At 45.0% G+C, this 15,079-nt stretch overlaps 1 protein-coding gene across 1 annotated transcript in view; it reads right to left on the reverse strand.

Moving 5' to 3' along the window:
- LOC120064940 (kazrin-like) overlaps positions 1-15,079 on the reverse strand; it is a 152,069-nt gene that overhangs the window by 26,172 nt on the left and 110,818 nt on the right. The window contains exon 7 of the mRNA XM_039015540.1: positions 9,550-9,645. Coding sequence (XP_038871468.1) covers positions 9,550-9,645 — 96 coding nt within the window. The remainder of the gene's footprint in view (positions 1-9,549; positions 9,646-15,079) is intronic.

A 15,079-nucleotide genomic window follows, 5' to 3' on the forward strand; every position in this document is an offset into this window, starting at 1 on the left:
CACTCTCACTCAGTACATTCCATAAAGCTCCATCGTTTAAGAGCATTGATCCTGTATTTCTAGCCATGGTTACTGTATGATGCTCTACTGTATGTGTAGGGCTGAACAGGGAAGGGTTTTACTGGGTAAGCAGAAGCAGCATTAGTAGGAACGCTGTAATCTCACAATATGTTTAAAACCTTCCCAATCCTTGGATTACTATTTGATTGTCAGTTCCCACAATAATCTGGAAATCGAACATGGACTAGAGGTATTTTCACTCCCGTACATTTTGATCCTGTTTCTCTCTACACTACTATTCCCCACATTGTGTTCCCCTGGTGGGATTGGTATTTGTTTTTGTATTTATTAAGGATCTTCATTAGCTGCTGCCTTGGCAGCAACATTAAGGCATTGATATACAATTGAAAATATGTACACGCCATTCCATTTCATAACACTTTTCGCAACACGTTAAGTGTGTTCCCTCAGGCCACTACTCTACTATCACATATCTACAATACAAAATCCATGTGTGCGTGTGTGTGTGGAGTGCGTGTATTATCATGTGTGTCTGTGCTGGTGCTGCACAGCTCTAATACACCCAGTATGGAGAGGAGAGGGGGAATTGGAGCTGGGGGGGAGATGAATGACTTTTTAGAGAATGTGCAGACAACCAATATTTTACAGTAGCATTGCAGATAACTGTAGTGTAGTAAAAAAAGCCCTATTACCTGGAGAATTATTCACTAATGCACTGAGGTCACTAGAGCTACTAAGTAGCAAAATATTCAACCCTTTCAAATCCTTTCAGTTTTTATTGAAACAATAATTAGCCGTTGTTAGCGGCTGATAAAAGCACAGAAAGGATGCTGGGGAGGTTCAAACAGTACTGAACAAAAGCCCCTGTGTGACTCACTGAGTAGACCACCGTAAAACACGGCTCTGAACATCCTTACAATGGTTCACCACGAGCGTCTGCCTCCCCTCCGCCAGCCTTTTCAGAAGTCATTCTTTAAAAAAAATAAAACTAAGAAGATAAACATATCAATCGTTACACAGCATGTTCAGAAACTCAGGATGTCTCCGTGCTGCTCCAGCAACAACAGGCAGAAATGTTAGCATGTTTGTTGTTGACGTGAACTGCATTCCAGCTGATTATGCTGCGTTAAGCCACTGTCAGCAGGGGGCCGGTAGAAACCGGAAGCATCTGGTTTTCAGGAGAAAAGCAGAGAAGAGGCGAAGCCTGAAAACAGCATGTTTCCGGTTTCCTCCGACCCCGCTCAGGCGATTATTTTACATCTGCTACATTAAGATAGAATTCACCTGTTACTCTCTGAGATTATCGTGACCCATCATTGGCTGTGGTGCTGCAGGCAGCTGTCAATCAAAGGGAGTCATTGGGCCAACCCCCTCTGGCTCGCTGACCTCTCATGACACAACTATTCAGTAGTCACCTGACTTGCCAAGCTTCATTCACTTTGACATCTCCTTACTTCTGAAGCCAGTTTTCAATTAGATTAATTGAGTATTTCGTTACTGGGGTTCATGAAGTTGCTTGGATGCCTACAGTGAGGTTTTAGTAGCTGGCGATGGTTATGAATATATTACATTTTATAGTCTGCTCCAGGCCACAAAGCATCTGTGCATCCATGTCTCTTTGTCTCTCCTCCATCCCCGGACTTTCAACCGCTCCGTGTGTGTGACGGAGGAGTCACATGATGCTTGGATTGCTGTATCGGTATGTGTGTACGTGCGCTTGAGTGTGTGCGTGCGTACTAATGCGAGTGTGCGTGGCTGCCTGGTGCGCTCTGCATCTCTGATCATTACTGCGTAGAGGAGACGGTTCCCAGGAAAGGAGGGCTGTACTGGGATCGCCGTGAGGGGATGACGGGTCGGCCGCTGCTCCTCATCCAACTCCTCATGCAGATGATATGAGCCTAGAGATCCTTCATAGTCAAACAGAAGTGTGGGTGTGGTTGAGAGAGAGCCCTTCTTATTAATAGTCTGCGTGTTCTGTGCATCCTCAGACAAACCCCTCTCCCTCTCGCTCTCTCTGCTGGGAGGAAATACACACAGGATTCTACTGGTCACGGAGGTCCTTCACTCATCACTTGGAATATCCGTACTATCCACTCCGAATCTATTCATTTCATTTCTCATGAAGCAAACAGATCTTAAAAGGGCTATTATATGACCATGTGGAAGGAATCACAAAAGGGCTGTTCAGAGCGACTTGATGAGACATCCTGTAATCTCCATGAAAATGAAGAGCATTTTGTTCACATCTCAAGTCAAGAGGATGAACCAAATATAGGGCATTACATAAGAGGATAACATCGAATCGACAAGAAATGATACAGGAAGGCCAATAGAAATGGTTGCATCAAAAATAGCAACCACATTCATTCAGTCAATGACGGGTTTTGGATCCGAGGGGGAGTTCTGGCGGGTGGGAGGCAGCAGGGAGATTAGTGGCTGTTTTACACCTGCTCCACAACTCTTTGTTGAGATTCTCTACAATAGTCATTTTGGTTGGATAGCCTGTGGGGTGTCTTAGTACCTAAGCCATTGATAGGGCCAGGGGTGAGTGGGTGAGAGAATAACACCACGCAACGCAACAGAAAACAACACGAACCGTCGCTGGTTGATCCCTGAACAGCACCTGGCTGCACACGTAAGTACCAGCAGGTTCGTTTTCCACTCAGGATATTACAGGGCCCTTCTATAATGTATGTGAACATGAATTATACATGGGCACTGGCTCTCAACCTTACTTAACCACAACATCCACTGCACAACGTAAACAATACGCTAGAGAGTGGACCCTGGGTTTCCTTCCATATATGTTAAGAGTTTACGCCTCACTTGTGTTTCTTTCTTACCATGGCAACCTGAGGATCTAGTCACATATAACGGCTATGACTTTACTGTATATGAGGCCCATATTCCGTTTGGAAGCTCTAGTGAACATTTCTAAGTCTGCGTGTGTAAATCTGCACGCCTGAACCCACAAAGAGGTGTGTGTGCGTATGCATACGTGTGTTTGTGTGTGCATGCTTATCCATGCCCCTGTTGGTATATCTATAGAGAACAGCTGCCATGAATTAATTGCTGCGAGTTTACATTACAACGGAGGTCAGTGTAGGCATGCCAACTGGAGATAGTAGTAATTGATTCACACTTTTATTATGGGAAGATTAGGCCCACTGCCAGGGATGTGCTGCTGGAAGAGCAGCAAGAACCTGGTAAGGCCGCTCAGCTCAGACTGCCTAGAGTCTAGTTATCAACAGCAACAACGCCAATAATCTATCGAAACATAGCTGGGTTCGTTCTATGACATGATATCACTGTACATGGTCTGACTTTGACTGAATACCGAACAAGAGACTTGCCCAATGAGACTATACTGAACACTGTCCCATTAGTGTCCAGTATGGTCACAAGCCAGTATAATCCCTGTTGAGGATATTTCACCAAGACGGAGTTGAAATGCAGTGCCCAACGCATGAATATCCCGAGAAGATAAAACTAATGGCGGTGCATCCTTCTTCTACACTGACCTCCACTCGCTATGGAGCTGTAACACATTGGACTGGTCACTGGTCAAGGACTGCAGAGCATGCCATCATGGGGCCTGCTGTGAGCTGCTGCGGGACCATCTCTGATAGTGCCATCTGGCTGCAGCGGCTCACTCATTATCTCTTCTCAATTTGGAAAGCAACCTCTGGGTATGGAGGAGTCACGCAACACAACCAACGGGATCATCCTCGGATTCATCTCCTCAAATACGCATGCACACACACACACACACACACACACACACACACACACACACACACACACACACACACACACACACACACACACACACACACACACACACACACACACACACACACACACACACATCTAGACAAACGCAGTGAGGACCATGTCACTGCAACAGAGACAGTGTCTACCAGGGTTCCAGTTGGAGGTGCTGGAGGATTTCTCAGATAACACCTGCATTAATGGAAGTGTAGGTGTGTCCGTGGGTTGCCATTTCCTATCAAAATGCCAAACACATCAAATGTCAAGGTGGGCGGAGGAATGCTAGGGGGAACGCTGGGGAAATATGCTGATTGGATTGTACTTGCAGAGCCTACAGAACTCCAGACATAAAATGACACCAATTCCAGAGCATTGGGATATGGCCCTGGGCCCCCAGTGTCCGGTCTGCAGCGTGAAGTCACAAGCTCTGCTGGTGGGCTACTGCGTAGCAACCTAGTGGTGCCAAAAGCCCTGGTTCGCCATAGAAAGCCTATGTAAATTACGATCACCACAATAGCAAAAACATGTTTTTCTGGGGGGGGCGGACGTTGTGGGCTCAAAAATGTGTTTATTATGATGCAGTTTGACCCCCACAGTGAATTATTTGAAAGTTCAATAGTTATCCATTCTGACTGTTGGAGATGGAGTGGCTGACCAATGTCTACGGAGTTGACAGAGGATGACAGAGCGGAGGACGGAGGATGGCCATGGAGATTGAGGATTGCGCTCACACTATGTATGAAATATCAATTTAGTATGCAATTATAGGTGAATACATGTTGAATTCCAAACTACGTTCTATGTCTGAGGGTCTTTTTTCACGATGACAAAATGATGCGGTTGCACAAATGATAAAGATAGTCTACAAATCATAAAACATTTTTATCATTTATATACAGTCCACTTTTTCTCATGGGGTAATCCAATCGAGCCTCACCGAGTTGTGATGGGTTGTTGTGATGGTAGCCCATTCATGTTTTACTTTCAGGTGGAAGGATCCTGGTCATATAATATCGAGACTAGATGGGGTACTTATTAACTTTGCCACAATTCAAGTGAGATCTTACAAAGAGAGTCACCATGCCGACATGTTCTCTATATAACTGAACGTCACTCGAAAGAGTGAATCAGTCCTAATTCTGATGATCATAGTTAATATTTGCTGTCCATTTCGTTTTCCAACGTTGACCTGGCTAGGTTCTAGGTAACGCTGAGCTTTCAAACTAACCTTCTGCAAAGGTTTAACAGTAGGCTAGCATCAGGTTCATAGACATTGAAACCAAGTTGACTCTGTCAGGCAGGATGAAAATGACTACATCGACCATGACCCTTTGCTAGTTACGACTACTTTCCCCATAATCCTTAGTGATATTTCTGTGCCATTCAGCAATATGGTACGCTTCAAATCCAAATACTTCCAGCTTCATGTGCCATCGGTTTTCCATAGGAATACGTGGATGAGGTCAGTGCTATGTCTATGGATATGACAGACTTATCATCTCTCAAATATGTAGGCTATTTGTGCTATGTTGGCTGAGCTGCTCATCACCAAATATCTCCCTTAATTCCCCAGACTAGACTCACTCCAGGAGTTTCATATGCTTATGTCAGATTAACAGATTAACAAGCATATTAACCAACGTACACGGGTACATGTCAGATCCAGATCAACCTCATTTGTTTATATGTAAAACAAATAAACAAATAATGTTGCGGACCTACTACCAAGAAATATGTTTTCTAAAATTACACACCAAACAACTTTTATTTACAGTCAATAATGTGTTGCTAACACAACCTTTCCATATATAGTAGCATTATGTTTAGTAACATATTATGTAAATATATTACCGAATGATGAGATGTTTATTTAGCTACTCGGTGATAATGAGTTTACATGAATCATTCCAATTCCTCTCATAAATACAGCGTGAGTACACGTGAAAACGAACTCATGAACTCACACACGCCTCTACCGTAGAAACAGAGCTCTGGCCTAAACCAACCCTCTACGGTGACAGATGATCTAAACCCACTCCTCGTTCTTCCCTCGTTCCCTCTCTCTCTCACTCACCGGATGTCCCCTCCTCCCTGTCTGACCTCATGTCCTCCTCCTCCTCCTCCACAGCACAGGCTCCGCTGGGCTCCACGGTCAGTGCTGGTGTGTGTTCTCATAGCAGAGGAGCCCAACTCAGACAAACACCATTCAGAAAGACACCGTAGCGAACACACCACACCACAGCAGCCTCTCGCTCAGCCGCTCCCAGCTCTGGCCATAGGCTCCACCCAGCCAGGTTACTAGGAAGTGTTCCCCCGAGAGCCTGTTTTGTCTGTACTCTCCATGTTTTCTCTCGCTATCTCCCTCTCTCTCGCTCTGTCATTGGCTTATTCTCTCTTTCTCTCTCTCCTCCCCTTTTCTTTACCTGTTCTGGTTCACGCCCAGAGGCAGTTTCCATTCCAAACCTCTCTCGCCCCTCCTCTTTTTAACCCCTTCCAGCTGCTGCTGTAGGGAGGGGACCAGTGTGCTCTGACATGATTACTACTGCTATTTCTCTCTCTCTCAACCGCGGGAGGGCGTACCTGTAGCCTCAGGTGGTAAGGCAGATGAGTCACTGCTATAGCACTTCTACCTAATGGCAGCTGGCTGAACGACACAGTGACTAAGAGATCTCTCTTTCACAGGACATAATGTACCGTACTGAAGAGATCACCTACTGCACAGAGAACAATACCCCTACGGAACACACTGCCCTTATGGACAATTTGACCACAAGTCACATCAGAGCGTGTTCACATGTTTATATAGGACGCCTGGCCTGGAAATAATACACAGTACTGAAGAAACTAGGGACAGGAGTTTTTTCCTGATCATGTGACCTATCCTGGCCACTCAAAAATGTTTGGACTTTGTTACTCTATAGCCTGCAGCATGACGAGGCCTGCAATGTTTTCCGCGGTAAAAAATGAAGGTAAACCAAAACAATTCCAGCTACAGCACTGGGGTTGTTAGTGTGAGACTTCAACCCAGGAAGTGCTGGTGTTTTCTACCGGTCGTCAGATGCAGGGTTGGATCAGGGCTGGATGAGTGTGGACACAATCACAGAGCTAATCGAGTTAGAGTTTTAGCCTGAGGCCCAGAGACAGGAATAGGGACAGGAATAGGGACAGGAATAAGGACAAGAATATGGACAGGAATAAGGACAGGAATAGGGACAGGAATAGGGACAGGAATAAGGACAGGAATAGGGACAGGAATAAGGACAGGAATAGGGACAGGAATAGGGACAGGAATAAGGACAGGAATATGGACAGGAATAAGGACAGGAATAGGGACAGGAATAGGGACAGGAATAGGGACAGGAATAGGGACAGGAATAGGGACAAGAGTAAGGACAGGAATAGGGACAGGAATAAGGACAGGAATAAGGACAGGAATAAGGACAGGAATAGGGACAGGAATAGGGACAGGAATAGGGACAGAAATAGGGACAGGAATAGGGACAGGAATAAGGACAGGAATAGGGACAGGAATAAGGACAGGAATAGGGACAGGAATAAGGACAGGAATAGGGACAGGAATAGGGACAGGAATAGGGACAGGAATAAGGACAGGGGCAGCGGGTGCAGCCAGGTACTAGAGGAGCAGAGATAAGACCAGTCTTGGTTGGAAGAAGTGGACACTGGGCGGGGAAGGAAATCTGTAAGACTTCCAACAGGCTATTTAAATGACTGAAATAACTCAGCTTAGTAGTGATGTGTTGCCTTATCATAACCAGGAAAAACAATGTTTGAATGGAAAATAATTGTTTACGTTTCAGGCTTCCGAGAGATCAAAATCAGGGTAAATCTGCTGTTTGTATAAACTGAAGGTGTTGGACCGACGCTAACACAGTAAACAAGCAACTTTCTTCATCCTCAAAATGCTTTTGAAATGTCTTATGATTCTATCACAGAATTTAATTGCTTGGCGAATATAGGGCTATTTTCCCCTGCCAATCCTGTAGAGTAATACAGAATAACTATGTGTCTCAAATATAGAATACACGTATGAGTGGGAGAGAGAGAGAGTGTGTCACCTCGGTGTTGTAGGAATGAGGACAAGTATACCATCAAGCCAGACGCTTGTCAACTGAGGCAAATGGATCCGTCAATCACAAACTGAGTGCCTGACTGACTGCTCAAGAATCACAGTCATGTGTCATTCATGTGTTATTAATTCGTATTCATTCTTATTCGTTTGACGCCCATTTAGGGATGTGAGTGTGACGCGAGTTTCTGAGATACAGCCTTGGTTTCAGTGCAGCTGGAATCATTTTACTGATATCTTTACTCATGATTGCCCTTCTCGTGTTAATGCTCTTTTGTCTTCATCCTCTCAGTCCCTCATCCTCAGTCTTTTCACTACTCATGTGGCTATCCTTGATTTCAGAGCTAAACTCACTGAATCTCTGTGTCATCGATCCGAGCATAATTACATAAGCTAGCAAAAGTCCATTTATCTGTGTAATAACTCATGCTCTCTTTTTGTCGCTCCCCCCCTCTCCCTCTCCCTCTCTCTCTCTCTCTCTCTTTTTCTCGCTCCCCCCTCTCTCCCTCTCTCTTTTTCTCGCTCCCCCCCTCTCTCTCTCTCTCTCTCTCCCTCTCTCTTTTTCTCGCTCCCCCCCTCTCTCCCCCCCTCTCTCCCTCTCTCTTTTTCTCGCTCCCCCCTCTCTCCCTCTCTCTCTCTCACTCTCTCTTTTTCTCGCTCCCCCCCTCTCTCTCTCCGCTCCTCCTGTTCTCCAGCTGCACCAGATGATCTGTCACTCTGCATTATCAGCACAGGAGAATGTTGATGGAGAGCTGAGAAAGACAGGCATTAAGATGTTAGCTGGGAGGGGAAGAAGGGAGGGAAGGAGAGAGGGATGGAGAAGGGGAGGAGTGACTCAGACAGATACTACCTCTGTCCAGGGCTGATGGAAATGTCATGAGGCTAATTTAATGGCCTGAGAGTGCACTTCTGCTGCTTCAAGGGGCTGTATTTGATGAAAAGATGAAAATTATAATTCCGGGGAACACTCGTGGCTTTCTGGCAACGTGGTAAAGAATAATGGGAGTGATTAAGCAGGAGAAAACGAAATGCCCTCGAGACTTATAGATTCATCAACAAGCTTCAGGTAATCAATACTCTTTATAATGTTCTTCCTTAGTGGCCAATATCATTACAGATCACAACAAAGACAGAGAGCCTTTATTCAGAGACATCTTTGGAGGGAAAATTAGATGCCATTTAACTCAAACTGAAGGCAGTGATTAGGGCACAAATAGGCATCGGCACAATACAACAATGATGATCATCAATAGTACGCTTCTCTATTCAGCAATACAATGTGAAGAGGTTACATCTGCCCCTCTCTCCCCATTCAGCTCTCCTATCAATGTTTCTCTGTAACTTGGACCCAACAGTATTGGGTCCAAGCACAGAATTGGGTGTATACAGTACAATACTAAGCAGATGATTAACACTGTGTGCCGTTTACTTGCCTATAGTATATAACACAGTCTGCTGTAAGTCCTTTAAGGCCCTGGGTCCAGTCAGACATATTATCAGATTGTTCTCCCAGACAGACAGACTCTTCCACATCACAGGCCTCTGCTCCGGTCTGTCTGCACCCAGCTGACAGGTCTGTGTCTCAGTCCTAACTCCCGGGACCAATCACCAAGCACACACTTCCTTCCATCACCAAGGCAACACCCTGTATTTCCAAGGCAACACCCTACCTTTGTCGAGCGAGGAGTCTGGGGTGCCAAAGTCCATGAGGCTGGAGATCTCTGTCTGGTAACAGATCTCGCTCACCACTGACTTCTGCCTGTGATCTGTCAGAGACAACACAATAGAACACCTGACATCAGACCAACAAAAGAGACTAGCAACAGTGTTATGCTGACGACGAATAGTTTCAGGAAGATGTCTTTCTAAGGAAGAAGGACAGTTACTATTTAGGTTTACACAGCCAGGGGTAACTAACATGACGCATACAGGTAATAAATATGTGTACTGTGTGTGTGCGTCGTCCGGCGTGCGCCAAAGAGTGAGAAAACAGAGAGAAAAGAGAAAGCAGAAAGAGTGAGAAAAGAGAAAGAGTGAGAAAAGAGAAAGAAAGAGTCACTGTTTGCATTAAACATGTCCTCACAGCTGAGAGGCTTTCAAAAACCTTGACAGGTAGTATTCTAATTAACAATACGGCTAATCGATTTTTGCTTGTTTCACAATTTTGGGAAAAATAACCCTTTATTAATACAGACTGTCCCCTGTTTCAATTCTCTCTCTCTCTCTCTCTCTCTCTCTCTCTCTCTCTCTCTCTCAACTCGGCAAAAAAAGAAACGTCCTCTCACTGTCAACTGTGTTCATTTTCAGCAAACTTAACATGTGTAAATATTTGTATGAACATAACAGGATTCAACAACTGAGACATAAACTGAACAAGTTCCACAGACATGTGACTAACAGAAATGGAATAATGTGTCCCTGAACAAAGGGGGGGTCAAAATCAAAAGTAACAGTCCGTATCCGGTGTGGCCACCAGCTGCATTAAATTTCTGGGGGGAATGGCCCTAGCCCCCACCCTCCAATCCAACAGGTCCTAGACGTAATCAATGGGATTAAGATCCGGGCTCTTCGCTGGCCATGGCAGAACACTGATATTCCTGTCTTGCAGGAAATCACGCACAGAACGAGCAGTATCGCTGGTGGCATTGTCATGCTGGAGGGTCATGTCAGGATGAGCCTGCAGGAAGGGTACCACATGAGGGAGGAGGATGTCTTCCCTGTAACGCACAGCATTGAGATTGCTTGCAATGACAACAAGCTCAGTCCGATGATGCTGTGACACACCGCCCCAGACCATGACGGAGCCTCCACCTCCAAAATCGATCCTGCTCCAGAGTGCAAGCCTCGGTGTAACGCTCATTCCTTCAACGATAAAGGCAAATCCGACCATCACCCCTGGTGAAACAAAACCGTGACTCGTCAGTAAAGAGCACTTTTTGCCAGTCCTGTCTGGTCCAGCGATGGTGGGTTTGTGCCAGTAATGTCTGGTGAGGACCTACAATCCCTCAGTCCAGCCTCCGTCAGCCTATTGCGGACAGTCTGAGCACTGATGGAGGGATTGTGCATTCCTGGTGTAACTCGGGCAGTTGTTGTTGCCATCCTGTACCTGTCCCGCAGGTGTGATGTTCGGACGTACCGATCCTGTGTAGGTGTTGTTACACATGGTCTGCCACTGCAAGGACGGTCAGATGTCCGTCCTGTCTCCCTGTAGCGCTGTCTTAGGCGTCTCACGGTACGGACATGGCAATTTATTGCCCTTGCCACATCTGCAGTCCTCATGCCTCCTTGCAGCATGCCTAAGGCACGTTCACGCAGATGAGCAGGGACCCTGGGCATCTTTCTTTTGGTGTTTTTCAGAGTCACTAGAAAGGCCTCTTTAATGTCCTAAGTTTTCATAACTGTGACCTTAATTGCCTACCGTCTGTAAGTTGTTAGTGTCTTAACGACCGTTCCACATGTGCAAGTTCATTAATTGTTTATGGTTCATTGAACAAGCATGGGAAACAGTGTTTAAACCCTTTACAATGAAGATCTGTGAAGTTATTTGGATTTTTACGAATTATCTTTGAAAGACAGGGTCCTGAAAAAGGGATAGTCTTAAACAAATCTACTTTGAAACAAAAGTATACACCTCACACACATGGTTATGGGCTTAAAAAAAGAAGACACCTGTACCATGTCAGATATAGAGTTGAAATGTATTCAATTTTGAGTTTGCATCCCAATATTACACTTGATATACATCACAGAAGACTGAAATATAACAATTGTTTGACATAGAAACACCGGATTTTCTGTGTTCATTTTTAAAAATGTTTATTAATTATTAAATAATAAAAAATATTAATACAATTCCACCCATGAGACCACTAGAGGGCGATTTGGTCATTTGACTGCAGGAAAGGACTACTGGGTCTTATAGAACTCTGCTGTGTGTGATGAGCTCTACTGGTAAAGCCTCATCTGCTGCCCTCTGCACTACTCTACTCTGCTTCTCTCCCACTCTCCACTGATAGTTTGGTTTTCATTAACTCATGTTATTTCCACCTCCAAAAATGAGGACAGCACCAGATAACTCTCATTATAAGCTGGGTAGTTTGGGTCCTGGATGTTGATTGGCTGAAAGCTGTGGTATATCAGACAATATTCAACGGGTATTACAGAAAATTACTTTTTACTGTTCTAATTACATTGGTAATCAGTTTATAATAGCAATAAGTCACCTTGGGGGTTTGTGGTATATGGCCAATATACCACTTCTAAGGGCTGTATCCAGGCACTCAGTGTATACCGTAGCCCTTAACCGCGGTATACTGGCCATTTACCACACCTCCTCGGGGCTTATTGCTTAATTATACCATCCTCTCCCTTCCTCCACGTTCTCCTCCCCCACTCCTTCCTCCTCTTCCTTCACCACCCCCTCCTCCTCTCCCTTCTTCTGCTATGAGGGGATATAAAAGAAAAACATTTTCACAGGAGAGGAGGCAGCAATATCCCTATTGTGCCATCGAGTCATTTTCTAGAGCAGGACCCAAACAACAAAAAGTGAAATCATTTCTTCAGAAGATGGCTCTAGGACCCTGGTATTGATCTGTGGTTCTTCTCGTTAAAGAATAAACGTGTTTGTGTTCCGAGATAAACCATTCCCAGGCTGGTAACATATAGCTGGAGCTATAGCTGGTGTACAACAATGAAAAGATAGGGTGGGACTAATCAAAGTTCATATCTCAACTATTACGAAGAGCTACCAAAGCCATAGAGACCCTATAATTCAGTGTTCTAACTTTGTGAGGGTGACCAAAGCCTCCTCACTAATGAAATGGCATGTGTTAATATGCAGTATAATACTACATTATCATCACATTGGCCAGTCTAGCAGCCATAGGCCTGACCTTCAGGGTACAGAGTTTTAAACATCTCTCTTTCCATTGGCTCCTTTAACCATCTGCAGTGCTGTACCTCATCTCCAACTGGACACAACCCAGGTGTTCTTTCTGCCATTAATAATAATAATAATTACAGGTCGACCGCGCCCCCTGCCACACCCACCACCTAGGGCTGTTGCGGTATATCTCACCACTATGCGTTTCTATCTCCTCCCTTCTCTCCTTCATTCCTTTCTCGAGCACACAGAGAGAGGGGCTGTCAACAGTTTAATTAAATAACTGGAGTAGTCAACTTGACATGAGGGAAAAACGAACCGGCGGGAAAGTGGCCTCTATTCCTTATTTCAGTGCAAATGGATGATATATCTTTTTTCTCCTGTTCCTGCCCATTTCATAATGGACCATTCTAAATAGAAACTCATTTTACATTTTAGTAAAGACAAGATTAAATTGAGAATAGTCTGATGGGTGAAAATATGATCACTTGATGAGAGAACGGCGTGTGCAGCCTGAGGCGAGGAACCGAGAGCAAGCTCTTTTAGCAACTTTTTCAAATCATCGATAGCCTAAAGTTGCATCATGCAGCCCATATACGTTCTGATTTCTAAGACATCCTAAGGTTTGTATCATTCGCAACTAAAGTTGCCAAATAACTGGCCTTTATGCTCAACACAGCCACTTCAAAAGCTCCAGAATGGGAAAAATATCCTTTCTATTTTATTCAGCTAAGTTCAATTATATTCTTCTTACTTTAAAATCACATAATATAATGTCACAGGACTTATAAGCATATCTTGTCTGCTAAATGAACAAGTCTACAGTCTATGACATGGAGCACAGGTATGTTTCTTTAGACCTGCCTAAAATAAATAATAGATTTATTTAACTTGTTTAAATGCAGATGTTCCAAAGGCGTGCATCAGTGGCTTGTATGCGTGGAGGCATGGAGATGCTCAACATGTTTATGTTAATTAACGGTTAGTTACCATGAGAACGGCAGTCTTTGGCATGACAATAACCGACTGACAACATTTCATGACCGCCACAGACCTACCACCACCAAAACAATTTTTTGATCCAGAAAAAAACCTGAAGTCATTCACACACTCTTCTCCTAGTCTGCAGGTTTGAGCAGTTTTACTTCTGTGGCCTTATGGTATTTTTCCAGTTCATTGACTTCCCCTTCCATCTCTTTCTCTCCGGGATGTTGTTGTGGTGTTGTTCTTCCCCCTCACTTCCCTGCCTGCTGACCTTTCCCTGGGTCTTTAATATGGAGATTGGATAACAGGCAGGGAAGCAGGCAACATAGCCACAGGCTCCATGCTGGCCGGCTGGGTGGCTGCGTTCCTTAGCGAGGGATAATGAAGAGAGGGGTCGGCACTGAGACTGAGACTTCAGCACGCTCCGGTTCTGCTGGCGCCTAGCTGAACTCGGCATGCTTCCCATCCGAAAATATTCGGAACAGTTTGTGCATATACACTACATGACCAAAAGTGTGTGGTCACCTGCTTGTCGAACATCTCATTCCAAAATCATGGGCATTAATATGGAGTCGGTCCCCCCTTTGCTCCTATAACAGCCTCCACTCTTCTGGGAAGGCTTTCCACAAGAACTCGCTTTGCGCACCGGGGCATTGTCATGCTGAAACAGAAAAGGGTCTTCCCCAAACTGTTGCCACAAAGTTAACACGCAGAATCGTCTAGAATGTCATTGTGTGCTGTAGTGTTAACATTTGCCTTCACTGGAACTTGGGGACCTAGCCCAAACCATGAAAAACAGCCCCAGACCATTATTCGTCCACCAAACTTTACAGTTTACACTATGCATTCGGGCAGGTAGCGTTCTCCTGGCATCCGTCAAACCCAGATTCGTCCGTTGGACTGCCAGATGGTGAAGCGCGATTCATCACTCCAGAGAACACGTTTCCACTGCTCCAGAGACCAATGGTGGCAAGCTTTACACCACTCCAGCCGAAGCTTGTTATTGCGTATGATGATCTTAGGCTGCTCGGCCATGGAAACCCATTTCATGAAGCTCCTGACGAACAGTTATTGTGTTGATGTTGCTTCCAGAGGAAATTTGGAACTCGGTAGTGAGTGTTGCAACCGAGGACAGACGATTTTTACGATCTACGCGCTTTAGCACTTGGCGGTCACTTTCTGTGAGCTTGTGTGGCCTACCACGTCACAGCTGAGCCGTTGTTGCTCATAGACATTTCCAGTTCACAATAACAGCACTTACAGTTTACCGGGGCAGCTCTAGCAGGGCATACATTTTACTGACTTGTTAGAAAGGTGGCATCCTATGACGGTGA

The sequence above is a fragment of the Salvelinus namaycush genome, chromosome 20 (assembly GCF_016432855.1).
Source record: "Salvelinus namaycush isolate Seneca chromosome 20, SaNama_1.0, whole genome shotgun sequence".
Taxonomy (NCBI): Eukaryota; Metazoa; Chordata; class Actinopteri; order Salmoniformes; family Salmonidae; genus Salvelinus; species Salvelinus namaycush.